Genomic DNA, 26,130 nt, shown 5'->3' with positions numbered 1-26,130 from the left:
AGGTGATTTCCCCCTTTCTTTCTTGGAAATGTACCAATTCATTCTTTCCACTTAAGTTGTCTTTTTCTAGTCTTTATGCTGAATATTTCCCTTTTGATAACACATTCTTTCTTTAAGCAGAATTCTAAATAGTTTTTCCATTTTCAGCTTAGTTATTACCTCTTCCCTGACTCTGTTCACCCCCAAATCACCTTGGCTGTATTTGGGATTCCCAAGCCTCTGTGGTCACACTTGTACAGGAAAATCTCTTGAGCTACGTTTCCAGATGATAATCTGATCCATTGCGTTGTGAAGCTTCTGAATTTACTCTCCTTGTTTGGTGGCACTGGAGTGTTAGCCCCACATAATCACCATCAGTGTCTCTCTTCCAAATGAAATGTGATGAGTGTTTTCAACCATTTGTGAAAAGACTAGCCTTTAACCAACACATTTTCTAGTTCTGAGCCACTGACAAAGTTCTAGTTTGTAATGTCTGTCCTGAAATGTGATGTCCAGAGCTGAGTAAAGATGTGTTGTTCTTTGCCTCTTTTTGGACACCATGCTTCTCTTAATGAAGTCCCAGATGAAATTAGTGATTTTTGCTTCCCACCAATGCCACACCCACTATCATTTCCTACTTTTACAATTTAGCAGTACTGGCTTTGAAAAATAGCAATAAGTCAAAACACTAAAATTTTATTCGATGTATACTTTTTTCAACATTTTTGAGAGTACTCTGCTTCCTACTATTGGTATTAAGTTCATCCAGTTCTGTGTTTTGATCACATTTATATCTTTTGCCTTCATTGTGGAGAATTTTGTTTGGGATTAAGGGGAACATGTATGCATACACATCCATGTGGGCATGCATGTGTGAACTGGGTGTGGAGATTGTGAAACTTTGCAAAATGGATAGGTTAAAACCTAATAAGACTAACGTACCATGTGATATATGGTAATTGATAAGAGATAAGAAAATCTGGATGCCTCATAGGGAACATGGGCTGTTGAACTCTCACATATCCTTGTCTTCATGTATCAGCTCTTGCCACAGTTTGGGGAATGAGGAAGGGAGGGGAATGAGGAAGGGAATTGACTTTTATTGGATAGCTACTTTGTTTCAGGCATTATAACAAGTTTATGTAGTTTGTTTCATTTAATCCTCCCAGTAGTCTTGTCAATTTGGTACTCATCTCCCCCCTCCCCAGATCTCAACCCACCCTTCTGCTCTGTGGTGCTGGGGCTGGCACTGTGCAGACCACATTCTGCTCTTCAGCTGGCTTCCTGGTGGGCTGCACTGATAAGGGGTGCCAGAGAGAAACTGCAAGGCTGGAAGGGGAAGAAGCAACTTGCCTCTTTTCCCCTGCTGCCTGTGGATTTTGCTTCTGCTTGTCAATGCCATGCCAGCAACACTTCTTCACCCCAGCAGTGGCAGATCCTTCCTGTGGGAGCAACTGAATCAGTTTGCAGTTCTTCCAGTACTTGCAGAACCAGCTTCATGGCACCCCCTCCTCAGAGGTACCAGCCTAGCCAAGTAGCACTCCGTTCTCAAGAGGTATAATTCCAGCCTCTGTGTTTCTTCCATCCTACTGGTGGTAGCTGCTTCCAACAGTTGCTGCCTGCATGATACCTTGGAGTTCTCCTTTACCTTTCAGTTACCCAGTTAACAATTCTGTATGTTAAATTTTCTCTGCTCAAATAACTGGTGTATTTTCTACCTTCTACCTGGGCCCTGACTGATAGTCTTATAGCAAGTAAGCCAGGATACAACCTGGGTCTGTCTGACTTCTGTATCAGGAATCAAACTACTGGGGGCGGGTGTGTGGAGGAGCGGCTACAGAGCCACAGACACAGATGTGGTTGTACCATTCCTCTGTCTAAAACCCTTTGATGGTTCCCCATTGCTTGAAGATAGTGTCCCAGCTCCTTAGCATGCTATTTATAGAAATCTTTCTGACTTCTAGCCTCATGCTTCACCCATCCACTCAAATTGCTTTTCCTCCCTACTCCCCATTCCTCAGCAGGAACTTCTGTAGATCCAGGTCTTTGTTGTTTTCGCCTGAAATATTCTCGTTTGATTATCCCTCCAGGCTTCCTCCACCCTTCTCTACCTGTGCTTCTGGAGGCTAACCGTTATGGACTGCCTCAGCATGCTTTTCTGCCCTTGGCCTCTCAGTTCTGTTTGGCCAATGGGAGGCATGGGCAGGAGATTTAGAGGGTGGGGGTAGGGTATGGTTAGGGTATTGTTTGCCTGGCTTCATCCCTGCCAGGATGCAATTGGTTGCTTCCCTCTACCCTTCCCTTGTTGGTTTTCCTTAACACTCCTGATTTCCCTTAGCCTAACTTCTTAGACATTCCTGTTGTTATGTTTGCCTTATTTTTCCTGTTAGAGTGCCATCTTTTTCCTGTTGGGACCTTGACTAATATAACCACTCACTTTACACTATGTGCTTGTGCACACACGCATGCACACACACACACACACACTTTCCTGTCAAACCCACCTTATTTTTCATGATCTAATACAAATGTCACTTTCTCTGTGGAACCATATCTAATTCCCCTTTAACCTTCTTCCTACACCTTCCTCAGCAAGCTGCATTGATTGCTCTGGCTTCTGAGGACCCACAGCTCTTTCTTTTATTTCTCTTAGTGCTCTGTCTTAGCACTTACCACAGTGCAAAATAGTTAAATGTGTGTGGATCCAAAACTTTGCTAGACAGTGTCCATTTCATATTCTCCATTGGCTGTTTGGCTTGGTATATAGTGTGTGGCTTAGTACTTGCTGCTTGAATGAATGGATTGCCTGATGCGTGTGAATGAGTAGTAGAGGGACAATGTGTGTTTCTACTCTCAGTTATATGTATTAATATTTCTATTTACAACTTTCCGTTATGATATTTCTTGTTCCTCCTGATGTGTTGTAGCATCTGATCATGTCTTCTTTCTTGATGCTTTTCCCTTGGTCTTCATGTCACTCTGCTCTTCTGGTTATCTTCATCTTTCTGATAATTGTTTTATGCTTTTTTCCCTTAATTCTAGTTTCCTGGAAGACTGTAGATATTTTTGTATCCCCTGTTGTGCCTTGCACATAGATACTTGGTTAATAATTGCTACTGATCTTAAAGCCTTACCCTACTTCTCTCTTCCCTCCAAAAAAAGAATGCTTATGGCATTCTTCAGGCTTTTAAAATTCTCCCCCAACATTTTCTCCATCATATCTTGCATCCCTTGTCATTCTTTCTAAAAGATGACATCTTCTATCCCTATCAGTACTGTTTTTGTTCATACTTCTATTATAGCAGTTACCACCAGACCCTGAGTAGTTGGGGCTGAGAATTCTTATCTGTGCTTCTTAGTATTGTCCACACCTAACACAAGACCTTGAAGGTACTATATACTACTCAGTAAGTGTTTATGGAATGAATAAATAAATTCTTGAATTAATACTGTCAGTTGGTATTTGTTATGTATTTATTTAATGGATTGCTTTTTCTATCTCCCTCCTATGGAACCCAAGAGTGACACTGATTTAGAACATCAGTTCTCAAAACTTTTTGGTCTCAGAACCCCTTTACATTGTTAAAAGCTATTGAGGGGAATTCCCTGGTGGTCCAGTGGTTAGGACTCAGCACTTTCACTGCTGGGGGCCCAGGTTCAATCCCTGGTCAGGGAACTAAGATCCTGCAAGCCATGTGGTGCGACCAAAAAAAAAAAAAAAAAAATGCTATTGAGGTTCACAACAACCTATGAACAACAAAAAAAGAAACTATGTGGACAACAAGAGCTTTTGTTTGTGTGGAGTATATCTATTGATACAAGTGAGATAGATAGAAAATATCATGTCAGGAATTCAAGCAGGGAAAATTTTAAAAATATTTATTAATATAAAAATATTATAATAAACCTATTACATGTTAATGTAACATATTTTTGTGAAAAATGACTATATTTTCTCAATTAAAATAATGTAGGGAAAAGAGTGGTACCACTTTACATTTTTGCACATCTCTAACGTCTGGTTTAATAGAAGACAGCTGTATTCTCATATCTGCTTCTTCATTCAATCTGCTGTGATACATTATTTTGGATAAAGTATATAAAGAAAAGCTGACCTTACAAAGATACGTAGTTGAAAAGGGGAGGAGTATTTTAATAACTTTCCAGAAAATTGCAGATATTCTTTGTTACTACACCAGGTTTACAAGAGGTAATTTCTTACAGGTTAATTGCCATGTGGAATATGAAACCATATTGCTGAATTTTCCATACTCTGGTACATTAAAACCCATTGGTGTCTCTTGCACTTTGAGTGGCTCTTTTTTTTTTTTTTTTTTGCTGTACGCGGGCCTCTCACTGTTGTGGCCTCTCCCGTTGCGGAACACAGGCTCCTGACGCGCAGGCTCAGCGGCCATGGCTCACGGGCCCAGCCGCTCCGCGGCATGTGGGATCTTCCTGGACCGGGGCATGAACTCGCATCCCATGCATCGGCAGGCGGACTCTCAACCACTGCGCCACCAGGGAAGCCCTGAGTGGCTCTTCTATGCACATATTATTTTATAGCATTGTACATTAGTCACTTGGGCAATATTGGTTCTTTAAATTATGCAGATTTTCGAAATTATGCAGATTTTCAAAATATATAATACATATATTATATAATATAACAAAGCCACATTTGTCAATATCACCACTGTTATCATTAGAAAATCTTTAAGTATTAGGAATGTAAAGATATAGGGGCAGATACAAGTTTTCCAAAATTATAATTTCACATGAAAACTTGAGTTTCGATATTGACAATACAAACTGTGAATTGTTTTCTTTGAAGTGACAGACTCACTTCATTTACTTGTTGGAAAAAATGTGTGAAGAACCATACTTTTTCAGATGTCTTTTCGGTAAAAATTTTATGCCATTAAAACAGTGTGAATAGCAGTTCACAGCTCAAGTAATCACATCAGTGCTTTTCCTTGAGGCAATGGTTGCACTGATACTTTGGTTGCCCCAGAAGTGCTTTTTGTATATTTCCCATTTCTTTACACAGAATATTGATGTTTTCTTAAGGGTTGAGATTTGATAAAATTAGTAACATTTGCTTTTTCATCATGACGATTCTGAAAGTGAAAGTGACTACTCGTATAATTTGATACCACTGCCTTGATTGTGCTAAGGCACTGGTACCTTTACCCACCACTGTTTTTGTACCATCAATGCAAACACAGGATAGTAACAAAATCAAGTAGCATCTTTGTATTAGTATGAAAATAGTTCTGACTTTTCTGACTACCTGAAAGTGCCTCAAGGACCCAGGGGTCCATGGAACACCTTCGAGAACCATTATTTAAAAGAGTATCATATTCTCCGGGGTCCAAGATTAGCACAGTTTTCTAGAGACCATTGGAATCAGTAGAAGGGGGAAAAAAACTCATTGAAATTTTTTCTATACATTATCCAGATTTAGCCATAATAGACAATTGTTCTCATTCATTTAAAAGGTATTTATTATGTGTTCTTAGGTCCTTGTAGGGGATAGGAAACATGAAAAAATACTGTCTTATTTTCAAATGAACAAGTTAATTAACTTTTCTGAATCTGTTTTCCTGTCTTCAAAATGGGGATTCTATTGTCTGCTAACCCGACAATTAGATGAGATGATTTTTTATGTAACATATAAATGTTTGTGAAATTCAGCATGTTCTGTAAAAGGAGGATATAGCATGATAAAATTATTTACTGTCTCCTGGGCAGATAAAAGACATTATAAAAATAATGACCAATGGTCATACAACTGCATATGAAGAGTATTCTACCAGATTTAGGGGTGGAATTACATTGCCTGTATGATTGCTTCCTGATCATCTTAGTTGGAAAACATGTGACTAGAGTAATGATTTCCAGAAGTGAAAGTGGAGATTGGGGATTTAGTTACCTAGTGATTATGTTGGAGCCTAAGTAGTGAATTTCTAAAGGAAATATAACATAAGGGTGATCATCCAGGAAAAGAAAGTAGAATGAGTGAGAGGAGGGTTGAAGGCAGGGTTGTAAGGAACACATCCATTTAGGGGCGTGAAGAATCTAGAGAAAGAGACAGAAAGAGTTTTTATTGAATTAATAATTAATAGTGCCTGAAAGCCTTAAGGTCACTAAGCACATATTTCCTTCTTACACTTCATCACCTAAAACAGAACCTGAATTGCCTCTGTTCCTCTGTTTCCCCATCCACAAAATGGGAATCTGAATTTCTAATATCCCATCTTCAAGCATCTGCCCTCTGACTCTATATTTTTAACTTTAATTGGTGTATCTTTTTCTTCATTTTTTTCTCCTCCTCCTCTTCTTATTAATCTTTATATTTTCTCAACAGAAGGGATCCTCAACATATGAGAATATGGGCTAGGAGTTAAAAAACCCCAAGGGAAGATCCATGGCTGTGGGGTGGGAGTTGCTTTACGTGGAGCCTATTCTTTCCAAGTCAGGGTAGACCCACCAAGGAAAGGCTCCTTACCTGGCAGGCTGGTAATCTGCCCCCTAGATAACAGGGGTAATCTATCTGTTCCTTTCTGTGCTCTCTGCTGAGTTTATAAACACTGATGCAGTGTTTAACTTAGCCTCAGGAAGGCTGCATTTCCAAAGAAAGCCAAACCGTAAATGTTTCTGGTGGTTTTATATTTCACTTTTTTGTAAAAATTTCAGGGAGAGCTGTTTATTTTCTATTTGTGACCTATGGTCTTGCAGCAGTTATACTTTATTGTGTACTATCCTGAAAACGTATCTTGCAATAGATTTCTCAATTTTGGATCCATTTGATTGAATTGATTCATATAATTAAGATGATCTTTTCACATTACTTTCTTATTCTGTCTTTGTAATACTATAGAGCTCAAAAATTTGTGTAACAAGAAACATACTGTTTAAAGGATATCCCAGGAAATCCTTCTTCAGTATTTATAGTGTTACAAAAATGGACATCAATTCCCAGCTGGGTTTTATCCAAGTTTCACTATACAGATGGCTGTATATACTGCCCTTCAAATCCCTATGGGAGAAGATTTATAATGTCTTCCCTCTTCCCCCTGTTAATAACTTGTTTCAATGCCTAATAGTCATCACGATTGTGGAATTTTTTTCTCACGTCTGACTTAAATTTCTCCACCTGCGTGTTAACCATATTTCTTTGTGCTTTGACCTCAGTAGAGGTGGGAAACCGACAGTTATTATTACTCTTATATTTCTTTTTCTGTTGAAAGCCAATGCTTCATCCATTGTACAAATCAGTGATAGTAATAGACTCAGATTTCCCAGAGAAAAATAATGGTCTGTTCATTCCACATGAAACAGACATTATTTTATATCAGAACCAAGAGACTATTTAAAAAGTAAAATAGTCTTTAAAATTCATATTATAACATTAGTAAAATAAAAAGTAATTGTCTATCCCCCCTCCCTGTCATCTTACTCTTCAATGTAACCTTTGCTCCGAAATCAGTATCTTGCCTTCCAGGCCTTTTCTATGTAATTAGGTAAGAAAGTAAGTAAATAAGCAAGTAAACAAACAATGAGAAAAGTAAAATAAAGGTGCATACTAAGAGTATGGCAATGTGGTTTCCATTGTGACTTTTTTTTTTCTCTCTTTCTTATTAGAGTTTTGGCTACCCAGCGTCAAATACCATGAAGGAAACTTAATTATACAGTTGTGCCAGGTTTTAAACATTGTATGTATACTTTAAAAATTATGTTAAGTTTGACCATATTTAAAATGTGTGGTTATATTGATACAACCATGGAAAACTGTTTGGCAGTATCAACTTTAGATAAGTGTACACTGATCCAGGGGTTTCACACCTGGGCATGTATCCAATGGAAATGAGTCTACCAAAAGGTATGTAGTAAAACGTTCATAGCATCATTATTTATAATGGCCCTGAACTATAAAACCTAAATATCCTTCAAAGTAGAATGTATAGAGAAACTATTATAGTCATATAGAACAATAAAACACAGTGAGAAAAAAAAGATTGAGATTTTGGATGATGTTGAATTTAAAAAAGCTAGATACAAAATAGTATATCTGTATAATTCTGTTTATATGATGTTCAAAAGCAGACAAAATAGTGAGTTGTGTTGAGAGAGTTAAAAGTAATAGTATGCTGTTGTGAGCTTATTGACTAGGTAGGTATTGATGGAATCTTCTAGAGTTCTGGACATATTCCATACCTTGATCTGGGTGGTGGTTACATGGATAGATGTGTGTGTAACAGTGAACAGAACTACATACTTAAGATGTGTAAGCTTTATGTTATACACCTCACTTTTCACCTCCATTATACCTGAGACTTCTGAGTCTGAAATTGGTTGTATCTTCTGGGCAGATGGCCCCTCTTTGCTGCAGTGCCTTGTCACATATTCTAGGCAAAGCCTTTGGTGGGGGGGGGGAGGAAGTTTATTTTTACTGTTTGTTTTGCTGCATGATTTAGTACTCTTCTATTCCTCTGTTACTTCAATTAAAAAAATTTTTTTAGTGCATGACCACAGTATTATTACATATAAAAAAGCCAGAATTCTTTTATAGCTATAATTACCTGAATGTTCTCATTTCTGCTATTTATCAGTTTCCTGGTATAACTAAGTACAGTTATATCTCCCAACTGAAAATTTTATTCAGGCTGTATTCTAATATGTATGGATTTATAGCTGTATATCTTTTTCATAACTGGGAAAATTTGAGTATAGGCTCTCTTCTTGAGATGATGAAAATGTTCTCAAATTATGTAGTGGTGATGGTTGCATAACTCTGTGAATATAGTAAAAATCAGTGAATTGTACATTTTAAGGGTGAATTTTATGGTATGTGAGTTAAAGCTCATAAAGCTCTTGTTAAAAAAGAAGCTCTTAGAAATAAGGATATTATTGTAAAAATAAAATTCAGCCAAAGTTTAAAGATAAATCAAGAAAATTTCCTAAAATGTAGAAAGAACAGGACATTGAAAATATGATACCAAAGATAAAGATATAGAGAACCAACTCAGGAGGCCCAAGAACTATTAGAAGTTTCAGAAAGAGAGAGAAAGCAGAGGACAGGAAACTAGCAAAGAAAGAATGTAAGACTTTCCCAGATGTGAAGAAAGGCATATCAAGTATATAGAATAGGCTTAACTGAAAAGCAAGTGGAAAGAATAAAAACCCTCTAAACACAATCACTGTGACTCCTCAGAGTTACAAGAGAATGAGAGGATCCTATGGACCTCAAGATGGAAAAAAGAAGCTTATCTACAAAGGAACAAGAATGAGACTAGCACACATTTCTTATGAGCAACACTGAGCCAGAAGATAATGAAGCAATGCATTATTTTCAACCTAGAATTGTAGGTCCAGATAAACTGTTATTAAACTTTGAGGGCAAGAAAAAGCCTTTTCAAAGATAAGAGAACTTTGCTTTCCACACATCTTTTCCAAGGAAGTTACTTGAGGGTGTCCAGCAAAACAAGGCAGTATAGCAGGAAAGAAAAATCAGGGATTTAGCGAAGCAGTGTTCCAATAGAGGAGAGCAATAAAAGGCGTTCCAGGTTGCTGACTGTGCAAAAAGGCCTAAAGAACAATCTGCCCATGATGGAACTGGGGGATGAAGGAGTTTGGTAGTAAAGTATTCAGGGAGGGGAAAAAAACCCCCCACAAATCAACTATACCTCAATTTAAAACAAACAAACAAACAACACAACACGGACTTCAAAGATAAGACAGTGTATTTGAAATTAGGAGAGTTTACAACTTTGATTAAAGTAGGGAATGCTCCTCCCCCACCCCCTCAGAAAAAGCCCATACGCATTTTAGGACCCAAGTATATTATATGCATAAGGAAATGTAATCATAGCTTGTACATTGGGTCTGTCATTAATAGTTATATAGTTTATAATGATAAAACACTATTGACTAATTTTGAAGTTTTCGAATCATGCTATAGAAAAAGCACATTAGACTAAATTATGGTTACAAAACAAAATATAAATGCTATCAGCCTTGACCGGATGAAAATAAAAGTACAGATGATTTGGAAGATGAAAGGGGGAAATACGAAATAGAGGGAAGGGTAAGGGGAACTAATATCCTCTGCTTAGAAGACAAAAAGTCATAGCATACCATCTGTAGTTGACAGAACAAAGAAGAAAGTTTAAGTATGTAATGTAAGTTACAAAGATAACCAGCAGATGGGGAGGAAAAGTGCTTGAAGTCTTGTCTGCTTATGGACTATCTTACGATCGATCTCTTTGTTGTGTGTTCCTTTCCCTTTTTAATTCCTTTTTGTCTTTCTGATGAAATGAGAAGAGGAGGTAAACCGATGTGTTCATGCTACCCTCTGAACCTTTCGTACATTTTACAAAACTCTGAAACCATCTTTTGTACACAAGATTCTGGCTCTCTTATGCCAGCTGTTGAAATAACATTTGAAATTTTCCCTGACAGTGCTGCCCACCAGCCAACAGTTTAATATTAGTAGAGTTGCCACCTTTGTCTACATATTAGTATAAGTGCTTTTGCTGTAATTTACACGCATTCCTGGAAAACTTGTTTTGCAAAATCACATACTAGTTATCAGGGCTCGTGATCACTAGCAGGGCTTCCCTGGTGGCGCAGTGGTTGAGAGTCCGCCTGGCGATGCAGGGGCACGGGTTCGTGCCCCGGTCCGGGAAGATTCCACATGCCGTGGAGCGGCTGGGCCCGTGAGCCATGGCCGCTGAGCCTGCGCGTCCGGAGCCTGTGCTCCGCAACGGGAGAGGCCACAACAGTGAGAGGCTACGTACCGCAAAAAAACCAAAAAAACATGCAATGACAGTATTATTATTTGTTTTAGAGTTTTTTTCTTTTTTTAAGAAAACATTTAGTAGCTAAATATGCTATTTTAGACAAAATTTCTGATGGTTACTTTCTACCATTAAGACACAGTTTGGGGATTAAATCAAATCTAGCACTGACAGAATACTTTTTTTTTTTTTAAAGAAAATCAACAAAGAATCATATATGTGTAGATATTTTAAATATATCTTACCAAGCCACAAAACAGGTTCAGAAAGTTATAGTTTATCAAATGTATATAATAAATGGAAGAGTAAGTTCCATAATTCATTTGAATACAATGGAATTCAATATTGTAAGGATCACAGATAATATAAATATATTAAATCCTTTTATTTTCCAAATATGTCCCCTTTCTCCCAAGAGATAATTCTATTTCAGTAAGAGTTTCAAAATATACATAGAACTGATGGTTGTTAAAGTTTTGTGTTTGTTTCTTAACTAAATTGAAATCAGAAGCCCGTTTCACTTCCTTAAAAACTATAAAAAAGAAAAAGAAAGCCTAATAGATTTTCTTACTTGAAAACTATTTTTCAAATTTCAAAATTGTCCCTTTTCAAAGAGTTGCTATGTATTATGCAGTTTTGATATAAAATAACCCTTGTTTTTAGGACTTTAAAAAAATGTGTTGCAAAGCCTTCTTGGGTTGACATTTTAAAATCACCATGTAAATCTGCCTGACAAGTTTTTTTTTTTTTTTTTTGGTAATATGAGATGTGAATAAATGTTCTGTCTATTACTTTTTCAACACCTGGTTCTAGTTGCTTGCAGTTTTAGTTGATATGAACTGAGAAATTTTCTCAAGTTGTTAGCCTCACAGTATAGCATTTTTGGTAGTCAGTCAGTTGATTTTGACTTGTTTTATGTAAGATTGTGATTAAATTTATATTTAAAAAATGTCACTAGCCTATATTTTAAAGCATTTGTATAAAGTACTCTTTTACTAAATTCCAATTAACATGTTATGAATTTTTAGAAAAAAAACCCTGCTTTCATGACATATATAAGGAAGTGTTAATGGCTTGTGTGTGTAAGAAAAAGGTATACAGAGGGGAACAGAATGGAGCAGCAAAGGTGAATAATTGCTCATTCACAAGGTAGTGTTCTGTTGGCATTTCCTGTTATGAAATATATCCATTTGTTCCTTTGGATCTCATGCCTTATGTGGGAAGGCAGTGTTATGTAAATATGGTCACTGAGTCCAAGTCTGAGCTAGGAAAATGCTAACTGGATAAAAAGTTTACTATGTTTTTGAATTAAAGACATTCTTTTTTTAAAAAAAATTATTTATTTATTGGCTGTGTTGGGTCTTTGTTGCTGTGCTGGCTTCCTCTAGTTGTGGCGAGCGGGGGCTACTCCTCGTTGCAGTGCATGGGCTTCTCATTGGGTGGCTTCTCTTGTTGTGGAGCACGGGCTCTAGGGCATGCAGTCTTCAGTAGTTGTGGCACATGGGCTCAGTAGTTGTGGCTCGTGAGCTCTAGAGTACAGGCTCAGTAGTTGTGGTGCACGGGCTTAGTTGCTCCACGACATGTGGGATCTTCCCAGACCAGGGCTCGAACCCAAGTCCTCTGCATTGGCAGGCGGATTCTTAACCACTGCGTCACCATAGAGAAGTCCCTGAATTGAAGACATTCTTATCTTTAAATTGAACATATGGTTATTGCAGTTGAAATCTAAACAGACCTGGTGACTTTCTCTGATGATTTCCATTTCTTGAGGTCTCTCTAAAAGACAGTTATGTTACGAATGGATTGTATGTATTCTGAGCCTTTTACATTCCTTCTCCTTCAGTCCAGGAGATAGGGTTGGAGAGGTAGGCAATTACATATCACATAGAGCCTTTCATGGTTTCAGGACATTTTAGTTTTTGCCTTAGCAATACTTACCACAATAATGATTAAGCAGTTGTTTGTATAATTGTTTTATGACTTTCTCTCTTGATACACAAAGCTCGGTGTGTCCAGGGACCACACTGCGTCACCTGCAGCACAGTGCATAAACAAATAAATGGAGCTCATGGCAATGTTAGATTTGAACACATTTCATGTGAAAATTTGTTTTCATATATTTAATGTTAATATTTAATATGTCAAGATGTTTTTGTGTAAAAATATTAATCATCTGCACAAAAGATCCCCATCCCCTAAGAAGAGAATGACATGTAATGAGCTGAATTAATTAGGAGAGCATCCAGGAATCATTTGCCTTCTTTATTTGTTGGTCATAAGGACAGATTTTTGTCTGATTTGTTCATGGGTTTATTCTTAGCAGTAAGAACAGTCCCCGGCACAGAAATATATGTTGAGCCAATGGATTAATAAAAGTTAATGACACTCACAACTCAACAGGAAGAAAATAAACAACCTAATAAAAATGAGCAAAAGATTTGAACAGACAAACTTCACCAAAAAAGATATAGGGTGGCAAATAAGCATATGAAAAGACCAACATTATTACTCATTAGAAAAATACAAATTAAAACCACAGTGAGTTGTTGCTAGATACCTAATAGAATGGCTAAAACCAAAATAACTGGCAATACCAAGTGCTAGTGAGGATGTGAGGCAATAGAAATCTCATTTGTTGCTGGTGGGATAGCTCACTTTGGAACTTAGTTTGTCAGTTTCTTATAAAGTTAACCATTCATTTAGCATATGACCCAACAACCCTAGAAATTTACTTAAGGAAAATGAAACCATATGTCCAGAGACACCTACACACATAAAAACCTGTACAAAGATGTTTGTGAAGGCTTTATTCACAATTTATTTTTTTTGAAAATGTTACTGGACTTTGATTTGTGAATCTTTTTCAATTTATTTTTTTAATTTTTATTGAAGTATAGTTGCTTTACAATGTTGTGTTAGCTTCTACTGCACAGCAAAATGAATCTGCCATACATATACATATATCTCCTCCCTTTTATTTCCCTCCCATTTAGGACACCACAGTGCATTAAGTAGAGTTCCTTGTGTTATACAGTATGTTCCCCTTGGTTGTCTATTTTATACATAGTATCAATAGTGTATATGTGTCAATCCCAATCTCCCAATTTCTTCCACCCCACCCCTTTCCCTCTTGGTATCCATACATTTTGTACTCTACGTCTGTGTCTCTATTTCTGCTTTGCAAATAAGGTCATCTATACCATTTTGCTAGATTCCACATATATGCATTAATACGCGATATTTGTTTTTCTCTTTCTGATTTACTTCACTCTGTAGACACTTCCTAAGTCCATCCACATCTCTACAGATGACCCAATTTTGTTCCTTTTAATGGCTGAGTAGTATTCCATTGTATATATGTACCACATCTTCTTTTTTTTTTTTTTTTTTTTTTTTTTTTTTTTTTGCGGTATGCGGGCCTCTCACTGTTGTGGCCTCTCCCGTTGCGGAGCACAGGCTCCGGATGTGCAGGCCCAGCGGCCATGGCTCACGGGCCCAGCCGCTCCGCGGCATATGGGATCCTCCCAGACCGGGGCACGAACCCGTATCCCCTGCATCGGCAGGCGGACTCTCAACCACTGCGCCACCAGGGAGGCCCCACATCTTCTTTATCCATCCCTCTGTTGATGGACATTTTGGTTGCTTCCATGTCCTGGCTATTGTAAATAGTGCTGCTATGAACATTGGGGTGCATGTGTCTTTTTGAATTATGGTTTTCTCTGGGTATATGGCAAGTAGTGGGATTGCTGGGTCATATGGTAGTTCTATTTTTAGTTTTTTAAGGAACCTCCATACTGTTTTGCATAGTGGCTGTATCAATTTACTTTCCCACCAACAGTGTAAGAAGGTTCCCTTTTCTCCACACCCTCTCCAGCATTTATTGTTTGTAGATTTTTTGATGATGGCCATTCTGACCAGTGTGAAGTGATACCTCATTGTAGTTTTGATTTGTACAGGATAGAAAGCCCAGAGATAAACCCATGCGCCTATGGCCACCTAATCTATGACAAAGGAGGCAAAAATATACAATGGAGAAAAGACAGCCTCTTTAATAAGTGATGCTGGGAAAACTGGACAGCTACATGTAAAAGAAAGAAATTAGAACACTCCCTAACACCATACACAAGAATAAACTCATAATGGATTAAAGACCTAAATGTAAGGCCAGACACTATAAAACTCTTAGAGGAAAACATAGGAAGAACACTCTTTGACATAAATTGCAGCAAGATCCTTTTTGATCCACCTCCTAGAGTAATGAAAATAAAAACAAAAATAAACAAATGGGACCTAATGAAACTTAAAAATTTTGGGACAGCAAAGGAAACCATAAACAAGACGAAAAGACAACCCCCAGAATGGAAGAAAATCTTTGCAAACGAAGTAACTGACAAAGGATTAATCTCCAAAATATACAAGCAGCTTATGCAGTTCAATATCAAAAAAACAAACAGCCCAATCAAAAAATGGGTGGAAGACCTAAATAGACATTTCTCCAAAGGAGACATACAGATGGCCAACAAACACATGAAAAGATGCTCAGCATCACTAATTATTGTAATTTCTAAAAATTGGAAAAAACTCAAATGATCATTAACCGGTGAATGGCTAAACAAACCATGGCACATTCATACAGTGGATTACTACTCAGCAAGAAAATGGTGCAAACTACCTATATAAGCAACAACATGAATGAACATCAAATACTTTATGCTAAAGTGAAAGAGGCCAGACTCAAAAGGCTACATACTATATGATTCCATTTATAGAACATTCTGGAAAGGCAGAACTATGGGACAGAAGCCAGGTAAATGCAGATAAGTGTTCACCAAGGGCTGGGGGTGGGAAAAGAGAACTGACTACAAAGGGGGAACTTTTGGGAGTAATGGAAATATTCTATATTTTGATTGTGACAGTGCTTACCCAACTACATGCATTTGTCAAAATTCATAGAACTGATTCGAGAACACCCTGAACCAGAAAAGAATGAATTTTACTGTATGTAAATTATACCTTAATCAACCTGACTCAAAACCAAGCAGAGAAAGGGTTAATGAGTCTCTTCTCTATTAGTACTTAAGCAAGCAAATCATTAGCTTGCTGCTTGAGAATCAGGAATGAACCATGCTTTGCCGAGGGACCCAAGAAACTAGTGAAACTCAGCTCCCTGCTCATCATTCCCACTGTTTTTATTCTTTACATGCTCACCCTGATAAACAGGTAATAAGGCACTTCAAAATCCTTAATCTCTTCAAAATATGTAATGAAAAGATAGAATATGTTGCAGTCTTGTAAGTTGCTTGAAACAAGGTCTTTATTTTTTGTGTATTATAGTCTGTAGCAAAACCATTAATTGACAAATGCCATTTAGCACCGTGTGAGACACTGAACTCTCACTTATTTGCTACTCCATGGAGTTGCTGTGAAAATCAAAAGAGGACATACTTGCACTGTGTAAACGATAAAGTGCTAAATAAATACAGGTGGTCTCATTGCCGAGTATTAACAAACTAGACATAACAAACAAACTGGGATTTCAGGCATCAGAGAGTAAACCACAAACAGGGTGTAGGTAAGACGTAAAGGAAAGAATTACTTGACTTGCATCTATGTTTGGCCCCATTGCCATCTGCTTGCCCAATGAGGAGAATCTGTGGTGTTCAGGAGTTCAGTCCATAGCATTGATGAATGGCAGGAGTGAAATTTGACGTATTAGAGTGGGAAGCGACTAAGTGGAAGGACTGCTATAGGCAAAAGTTGGACTTAGAAGCTCTGAAAGAGTGAACCTTCAACAGGTGGTTTTTCATTTGTTTTTGTTTGTTGTTTTTGGTACTCCAGTCTTTTATGAAGTGGGGGTCTCATTCTAGATAGAGGTGACCATTGTAGTAAATGTGCTGTGTCACCCATACCAAACCATTTCTTCTGATATCTCATCTTCCAGGGTTTTTGCCACTCTAGTTCTCCATACATTTTTGTTCCATAAACAGCCAGCTTTTATGCTCATGAATATTGTCATGAACCCACGGATATCAGTGATAAAGTTTCAGCTATAGTCATAACAGATTTCTCCTTTATAGACATAGGCACACAATTAGAAACCTTGCTTTTTTGCCTCTTAGATTGCTATATCACTTGTCTTGGAGAGGTGCTCCATGTTGAGCTCAAGAAATATTTATTCATATGACTTTATTTGATAACTTATTTATGGGGTATTTCAGAATTATAAAATGAATTCTACTAGCAATATGGCTTTGGCAAGATCACTTAACATGTGTTTTCTTGTTTGCAAAACGCAGTTAATAGTTTCAACTTTGCTGTTGTCACCACGTTGTTTTAAGAGTCACAATAGCTTAGGCAAGCTTGCAGTTTACTCTGAAGTTTTGTGCTGATGTAAGGCAGTAGTATTTTTTAATTAAATTAAATTAAATTAATTAATTTATTTATTTTTGGTTGCATTGGGTCTTTGTTGCTGCGCGCAAGCTTTCTCTAGTTGTGAGCGGGGGCTACTCTTCGTTGCAGTGCATGGGCTTCTCATTGCGGTGGCTTCTCTTGTTGCGGAGCATGGGCTCTAGGCATGCGGGCTTCAGTAGTTGTGGCTCGCGGGCTCTAGAGCACAGGCTCGGTAGTTGTGGTGCACGGGCTCAGTTGCTCTGTGGCATGTGGGATCTTCCCAGACCAGGGATCGAACCCGTGTGCCCTGCATTGGCAGGTGGATTCTTAACCACTGTGCCACCAGGGAAGCCCTGCAGTAGTATTATTAATGGCATTCTCTTCATTATTTTTACCACTCCCAAAAGAGGGTACACTGATAAATTGTATGTTTTTCCAGGGAGAGTCACTCCGGGACAGCTCACGTCCTATATTCATCTCTTCAAGAACAACCTCAAAGCTCTAGGAAATCACTGTGGGCTCCTACAGCTTGGGCTGGCCACTGTTCAAACTCTGAAACACCCGCAGACTGCCAAGTGGGACAACTTTCTGGCTTTTGAAAGGCTCCTTCTACAGGTATGTTGCTCTAGGAGCTTCTTGGGATATTAATAATTAAAGTTTTTAATTCCAGGGAAAAATGTTGATGTTTATTATAATCTTAGTAATAAATCATATTGTTGACATATGCCCTATATCATATTCTCTAAGTGCCCCCAATTTAAAATTCAAGTAACAGTTTTTTTCTATATCTACTTTTTTTTTTTTTTTGACAGTAACGTCTTTGGCTTCTCATTCAATACTTAGAATGTTTTTTGAGTATTTGACTAAACTTTGAAGATCTCTTTTCAGTTTTATGCCATTTGGACCTTTCTTGATCTTCATGGCATCTTTATTTAATCCTTGCTACTTTTCCTGTAGAATATTGCTACTGTTTACATTTCTTCTGACACTACTTTCTAATCCTTAAACAACATATAGCATGTGGCTTAAAATGATGCTTATAATAGACGAAAGGGAGGCAAACTTCATTTGTAATTTTCTTTTTTTTTTAAGTATTAGCCTATCTATCTATCTATCTATTTGGATGCTCCGGGACTTAGTTGTGGCACATGGGATCTTCCTTGCCACATGCGGGATCTTTAGTTGTGGCGTGCAGGATCTTTTTTTAGTTGCAGCATGTGGGATCTTAGTTGCGGCATGTGGGATTTAGTTTCCTGACCAGGGATCGAACCGGGGCCCCCTGCGTTGGGAGAGTGGAGTCGTAACCCCTGGACCACCAGGGAAGTCCTCATTTGTAATTTTCATGAAGAGAGATGTATGTGGAGTAGGACCTTTTCACTATTGATAAAATATTTTCATGGGAAGCTTTTAAGAAGATGTATTTTTAAAAATTATAAAGTATTTCAAACACATAAAATAATATGACAAATATTTATGTACCTTACACATAGATTCAATATAATTTACTAGTTTTTTATGTTTACTTTATATCCTTTTTCATTAAAGAAATAAAACTAGACATAAAGTTGAAGCATCTCTGATACTGTATCCTTTTCCTGCTCTGATTCTCCTTTTTCCTTTCCCAGGGGTAATCACAAGCTTGATTCCTTGTTTCTATATGTTTATTAAATGTTTATTTTTCCATGAATAATACAGAGTATTATGCTATGGGTTTTACTTTTTATGTAAGTGATATCACATTATAAGTATCCCTAAACAACCTGCTTTTCCCTCTCAGCATTCTGTTTTAAGATAATACAAATTGACATGTATAGATTTAATTGTATAAATATTCAATTTATGGAATCCATATTGATGTATAATTAGACTGTTCCATATTTGTGTGTGTGTGTGTGTGTGTGTGGTTAGAAAGAATGAGATGAATATCCTGGAACTTGTCTTCTGGTCCACATGTGAGAGAGTGTCTCTAGGGCATATACCTTGGAGAGGATTGTTATTTTGTTGACCATGCATATTGTTGAGTTTACTAAATATCACCAAACTGATCATCAAAGACTTTGAACTAGTTGACCCTTCTGCTAGGACTGAATGACAGTTTGTTTCCTAGCATAGTGTCCAGCACTCAGTATTATCAAATTTAAACATTTTAAAATAATGGATCAATACTATCTTTGTATAAATTTGCATTTCTCTGACAACTGATGAGGCTGAGCACCTTCTGTAGTACTTATTAGCTATTCAGTTTTCCTCTTCTATCAATTGCTCATTTTTATACTTATTTATCTATTTAGGTAACAGAAAAAAATGTTTTATGTCATGCAAATACTTCTCCCAGACTGTGTTTGGCTTTTAAATTTAATTCCTATATGTTTTATTGTACAGAATTTTTGCATTTGATGTACTCTAGTTAATGAATATTATCTTTTATGGTTTATTCTTATTTATGTTTTATATTAGAAATCTTTTTGTACCCCTAATTTCTAAATATATTGTTCAGTATTTTCCACTAAAAATTAATTTTTGTTTTTGACATTTGAATTTTTATTTATTTATTTAACATCTTTATTGGAGTATAATTGCTTTACAATGGTGTGTTAGTTTCTGCTTTATAATAAAGTGAATCAGCCATACATATATCCCCATATCTCCTCCCTCTTGCATCTCCCTCCCACCCTCCCTGACATTTGAATTTTTAATCCAGCTGGAATTTATCTTTGTTTATGATATTATTGGGATCTCATTTTCTTTTCTTCCATATGGATAGCCTATTCTCCCCACACCATTTATGAAATATTCCATTGTGCTGTAGATTACTTACCTAACAGTCATTTCCCTCTTTCTCATGTTGGCAGAACACCAGTTTTGTTCCAGTGTCCACTCTTTTCCCACATGATTCAGGCAAATCCTGATTGGTCTCAGACTATACTAATATTCTCATCTCCCCACCTAATGATTGGTTTAGCAGTTCTAGCCTAAGAGAGGCAAAGCGAAGTTTGCTGGAGGTGCTTCTAAGGAAGATTTTCTTTTGCCCTTGTAGAAAAATACATAATGAAGAAACAAGCTCCTTTTTCTTGATATATGTTTGTGACACTTTGAGTATTTTGTAATAATGAAGGGAGCTCACTGAGATCCTGAAAGAGATAAACAGAACCTAAATTCTTAAAGATGACTTTGAGTCTTACCTCAGAATATCTTGTTTTGTGAGATGATGATTCTTCTCATTGTTTAAGCCATTTTAGTTGGTTTTCTGTTATTTGGAACCAAAAGATATTCATCCTTTTCTCAATGATACATGATACACTAAGATCTCATATAAAAATATTATTAATATTTGTTTTTCTATTTCTTGCTGTGATTCATTGGTTGTCCTGTATTTCCTCTGCAGGCAATAATATTATCTGCGAATAATGGCAGTTTTGTTACTTCCTTTCCACACTTCATACCACTTTCTTTTTTAGTGCACTGACCAGGCATACTAGAACCCTACTCAATAGAGGCAATGAAAATAGGCATTTTCATCTTATTCCTGACTTTAAAGACAATGTTCTAAAATTTTACCATTAAATATTATGTTTTGTTTTGTTTTTAATCAGGCTAGGGAAGTTCCTTCTTAATCTTATTTTGCTGAATTGTTGTTGTTATTGCTGTTTTTATCCTGCCTGAGTGTTGAATTTCACTTAATACAGATTCTGAAATTTTTAGATGAATATATATATATGGTTTTTCTCCCATAATCTGTTAATGTGGTGAATTGTATTTATAGTTTTTTAAATAATCATTACAGCATTCCTGGGATAAGTTTAACTTGATCCTACATACACACACACACACACACACACACACACGCTGCTAGATTTCGTTTACTAATATTTTATTTATGCATTTGCATTTATGCTTGTAGGTGAGATTACCTTATAATTTTTCTTCATTGTGCTGATGTTGTCCAGTTTCACAACAAAGCTTACAGTAGTTAGGTAAAATCAGAGTGAGTTTCATTTTTTGTATTCAGAGCTATTTGTATAAGAAAGGAATTTTCAGTTGCTTAAAAGTGAAATATGCCTAGATTTAGAATCATGTGGACCTGCTGTGTTGTTTTTAGACTTAGATTTGTACTTCCAATTTGATTACTTAAGTGTTTATAGATCTATTTAATTCTGTTTTTTCTTGAGATTATTTTGGTAGTTTATATTCATTTAAATCCATTCATCTATATTTTCAAATTGGCATACATTTATTTATAGAATTCTCTTAAAATTTTTAAATCTCCTTTGAATATATAGTTGTAATTCCTTTTTTCAATACCTGGTATTTGTATTGCAAAATTAACTCTCCTTTTGATTTTGGTTCGTATTAGCAGAATTTTATTAGTCTTTCCAAAGAATCAGCTTTAGTTTTTTTATTTTGATATACTCATTTGTGCTGTTTTATTTTTCATTAATTTCTGTTTTTATCTTATTTCCTTTCTTCTGTATTCTTTGGTTTTACTCTGTTGTTCTTTTTTTAACTTCCTATTTTCAAATAATGTATTTAAGATTATGAATTTCCCTCTAAATACTGCTGTAGCTTAGTCCAAAAGTTTGACTGTCTTTGTTTTTATTCAGTTCTAAATATTTCACAATTTCTATTATGATTTTCCCTTTGATTTACTTATTATTTAGATTGCATGATATATTTTTTTAACATTTTAATTAATTTATTAATTTATTTATTTTTGGCTGTGTTGGGTCTTTGTTTCTGTGCGAGGGCTTTCTCTAGTTGTGGCAAGCGGGGGCCACTCTTCATCGCGGTGTGCGGGCCTCTTACTATCGCGGCCTCTCTTGTTGCGGAGCACCGGCTCCAGACGTGCAGGCTCAGTTGTTGTGGCTCACGGGCCTAGTTGCTCTGTGGCATGTGGGATCCTCGCAGACCAGGGCTTGAACCTGTGTCCCCTGCATTAGCAGGCAGATTCTCAACCACTGTGCCACCAGGGAAATCCCACATGATATTTTTTAAGTTTATAAATATATGAGGTCTTTTAAAAAAACTTATTTTTACTTGATTATTAGATTGTGGTCAGAGAATGTGTTTTGAATGATATAATCTCCTTATTTATGTGACTTCCTTTGTATGTGATTCATTTCTCTAAATAGTCCACATATACTCAAAAAGAATGTTTATTCTCTAATTGTTTTATGTAGTATTCCATAAATGTCTCTTAGCTTATAGTAATCATATATAATATATATTAAAATATATATTATTATAATATAAATAATTCAAATAAATATAAATGATTCAAAGATGCATTTTTTTTTTTTTTTTTTTTTTTTTTGCGGTATGCAGGCCTCTCACTGTTGTGGCCTCTCCCATTGTGGAGCACAGGCTCCAGACGTGCAGGTTCAGCGGCCATGGCTCATGGGCCCAGCCGCTCCGCGGCATGTGGGATCCTTCCGCACCGGGGCACAAACCCGTGTCCCCTGCATCGTCAGGTGGACTCTCAACCACTGCGCCACCAGGGAAGCCCCAAAGATACATTTAAAAAAAATTCTTATCTCCTTACTTACTAGCTTCTGACAGAAGTGTTTTCAAATTTCCCACTATGATTGTGGATTTATCAATTATTCCTTATATTTTTTCTGTAACTGTATCTATATCACCTTTATCTATATCTACTTATTAAAAACCAGGTCACAATTCTAATGTAATACCATAGGGTTCATTCTAGTTTTCTCCCTTTCCTTATCTATAAATCCCTTCTGTAGGTAACCAGTCTTCCATTAGCACTGCTGCCCCTCTCACAGGTGCCTTCCTCACCTCACCTGGGCTTGTCTTCCTGCTCCAGGCTATGGCCAGGCCCACAAGGATGTTCTCTTTTACTTCACACAAAGGTGCCCCTATTGAAACCTCTCCACATGAATGCCCTTTGTACCTCACTCAGGCTCTGACCTCTAGTGCTGTGCTGCCTGGCCTCCACCTCTTGTATGGGTGCCCTCCTCACCCCTCTCAGGCTCCAGGACCCCACACCAAGCCCCGCTGCTGCTCCCATGGCACAGATGCCCTCTTCCCTCTGTAGGCTTGGACATCCCGTGCCAGAATATTGCCATTGCCACTCCCCTGTTTGCATGTTCTCACCTCCCTGCTCAGGCTCTGACACTCTATTTTGGGAGATTGCTGTCCCCCAACCTTCCCATGGATGCTTGTCTCACCTCCTTTGGCTCTGACAACATGTGTAGGGCTGCTGCTTCATTCCCCTTCCTTCTCTGTCCACCCCACTCCCTCACAGAGATTCCCTCCTCACCTCACAGGGACCTTGGTCACCATTTAGACACACCCCTCATCTCGCTCAGGTTCTGAAACCCTGCACTGGGTCTTCACTGTCGCCAGCCTCTGTGAGTTTCTTTTCTGCCACTTTGGGTTCCAGCAACCCCTGCTTAGCTCTGCCACCCACTATGCGAAGATGCCCTCCTACCCTCTTTTGATGCTGACCCCCCTGCACTGGGATGCCCTTGCTTCCCGCCATGCACTCCCTTGGGCTCTGGCAACCTGCTCTAGGCCACTGCTACAACCTCTCTCCCTCCTCCTGCCCTGCCACCAGGACAACCTTTTCACCCCTGCCCACCACTGACACCCTGCAAGGTGAATCTCTAGCACCAAAATCTAACAAGAGTGTTTCAAAACAAGGCACAGCAGTTTTCTCCCAAGAATGATAATCCTTCAACTCACCAGAGATTTCTGAAGAAACATGACACAGTATTAATTCTATGGCATCTTATATTTATAATTAATTTTTGGAATCCCTTTCCATGTTAGACTGCCTCAGATGTGACCACGGTACTTAGTGTGCTTCTCTCAGCAAGTGGAGAAGGAATAAAAAGACAGGGAAAAAGAAGTAACATTTAAAATGCTAAAACCCCACTTTTATCATAACTGCACATTACCCTGACCAGCACTGTGTTCTCAGTCATTTCTGGGTCCTTATAAGTTAGTGTTTTTGCACAGGCGAACTTATACACCAGCCATAGCAATTGCTCTTTGTTTAATGAACAGGCTTATTTTATCTAGTATACACTCATCCATTATTGTAATGAGTCATAATATATGCTGAGCTGCCCTATTTACAGACTTCGGTATGAAAGTAGAACATCTGAGTTTATTTCGAGCGTGAGGACAATGTCTAGCTTTTTCCTAAGGGCTTAAGAGCCACCTAATGCAAATCTCAGCCAGCGCTGAGAGCTGTTTATTTCTTTGGAGACTCATTTCCACCACTCTCTCCCCAGCCTCCGTCACTGAACCTCAGTGTTGACTTCATGGCCTAAGTAACTCCGTAGACAGCCTTGGTAAAGAAAAAGAAATTGGTCTTGGAAATGTATAATTAAACACAGGTTACTGCATTCCTTTTACTCACTGCCATCTCTTGGCTCAGTGGTTCTGGCGATTTAATGACTAGTCAGCAAGAGATCTGGGTACTCTTCATAAGACTTATGTTTGACTCAGGCCCTGGAATATGACGGAAAGATAATACTGTGTGCTCAAAAGAGAAACTTTTTTGATTATTATTGGGAAAAATCTAATAATTATTTGCAGTGAATGTTTTTAAAAACCAAAGAGGATAAAGTGTCTTCTCAATTCCTTTTTCTCTCCATTTTCATCAAGGTCCAATATCACAATCTGTGTTTTAGGCATTCAGTACATATGTGCTAATTAACAAGTAATTCTGTTTCTATTTCAAGTTAAAAAATGTAGAAACGAAGTTGAACCTGAACGTGGCTGCATCTATGATTCTATTAATGAGTGTACTCACTTGTAAAAGTAGCTTTTCTTTTCTTTTTTTTTTTTTTTTTTTTGCTGTACGCGGGCCTCTCAGTGTTGTGGCCTCTCCCGCTGAGGAGCACAGGCTCCGGAGGCACAGGCTCAGCGGCCATGGCTCACGGGCCCAGCCGTTCCGTGGCATGTGAGATCTTCCCGGACCAGGACACGAACCCATGTCCCCTGCATCGGCAGGCGGACTCTCAACCACTGCGCCACCAGGGAAGCCCTGCTTTTCTTTTAATCAAAGGACGGATTTACTTAATTTTGTGGTAGCCTTTGAAGAATTCTTTTTTTATTACTATAAAAGAAAAAGAAAGTTTGACTTAGCTTCCTCATCTAAATGGGAATAAAGTGCCTACATCATAGTGTTATTGTCAGGATTGGATGAGATTACATATGTATATCACTAAGTACAGTGCTTGACATATAGTAAATGCTCAATAAATAGTAGTCATTATTTATTCTTTTAGCTGAGCCAAAAATATTGCAAATGCCAGTTTACTTTATGCAAAGAATAGTTTTAATATATTCTCACCTAGATTTTGTTTTTCTAAATTAAAATTTACTGAGGAAGAATGAGACTGTTACGTAGAAAACTGTTACTGTCTTTTTTACTTACTATTTGATGATGTTCAACAGTATTTTTCTTAAATCCAGATTTAAATCTCATTGTTTCTACATTGTATATCTGATGTTTTTATGCTAATTGTTTCAAAGAAAAACTTTTATTGACCATAATTTATTGGTGGTTATAAAACGATAGCTAACTATGTAGTAGAGGAAGCAGCTGTGTTTATACTTTCTAAAAAACATACTTTATAAATATATATGTAGTATCTATCTCCAGTTATTTTTTTAGGTAGTATTTATATTTCTAAATAAAAAAATACAACTTGGAAAATTACTTTAAAAATTTTTTTTTAAAATTTTTTGGCTGCATTGGGTCTTTGTTGCTGTGAACAGGCTTTCTCTAGTTGCGGCGAGCAGGGGCTCCTTGTCATTGTGGTGCGCGGGCGTCTCATTGTGGTAGCTTTGCTTGTTGCAGAGCACAGGCCCTAGCCGTGCAGATTTCAGTAGTTGTAGCACGCGGGCTCAGTAGTTGCGGTACACAGGCCCTAGAGCGCGCAGGCTTCAGTAGTTGTGGCCTGCGGACTCTAGAGCGCAGGCTCAGTAG

General features: G+C 37.5%; 1 protein-coding gene across 2 annotated transcripts in view; it reads left to right on the top strand.

Moving 5' to 3' along the window:
• Positions 1-26,130, top strand: part of SCFD2 (sec1 family domain containing 2) — a 401,411-nt gene that overhangs the window by 50,378 nt on the left and 324,903 nt on the right. For both annotated transcript variants that reach the window (XM_082630711.1, XM_082630712.1), the window contains exon 4: positions 17,608-17,783. In XM_082630711.1, the coding sequence (XP_082486837.1) occupies positions 17,608-17,783 (176 nt within the window). The remainder of the gene's footprint in view (positions 1-17,607; positions 17,784-26,130) is intronic.

Source organism: Mesoplodon mirus (genome assembly GCF_964341445.2).
Source record: "Mesoplodon mirus genome assembly, chromosome: 2".
Taxonomy (NCBI): domain Eukaryota; kingdom Metazoa; phylum Chordata; class Mammalia; order Artiodactyla; family Ziphiidae; genus Mesoplodon; species Mesoplodon mirus.
Note: the sequence above shows the minus strand (reverse complement) of the source record. Positions and strands in the feature narration are given on the sequence as shown.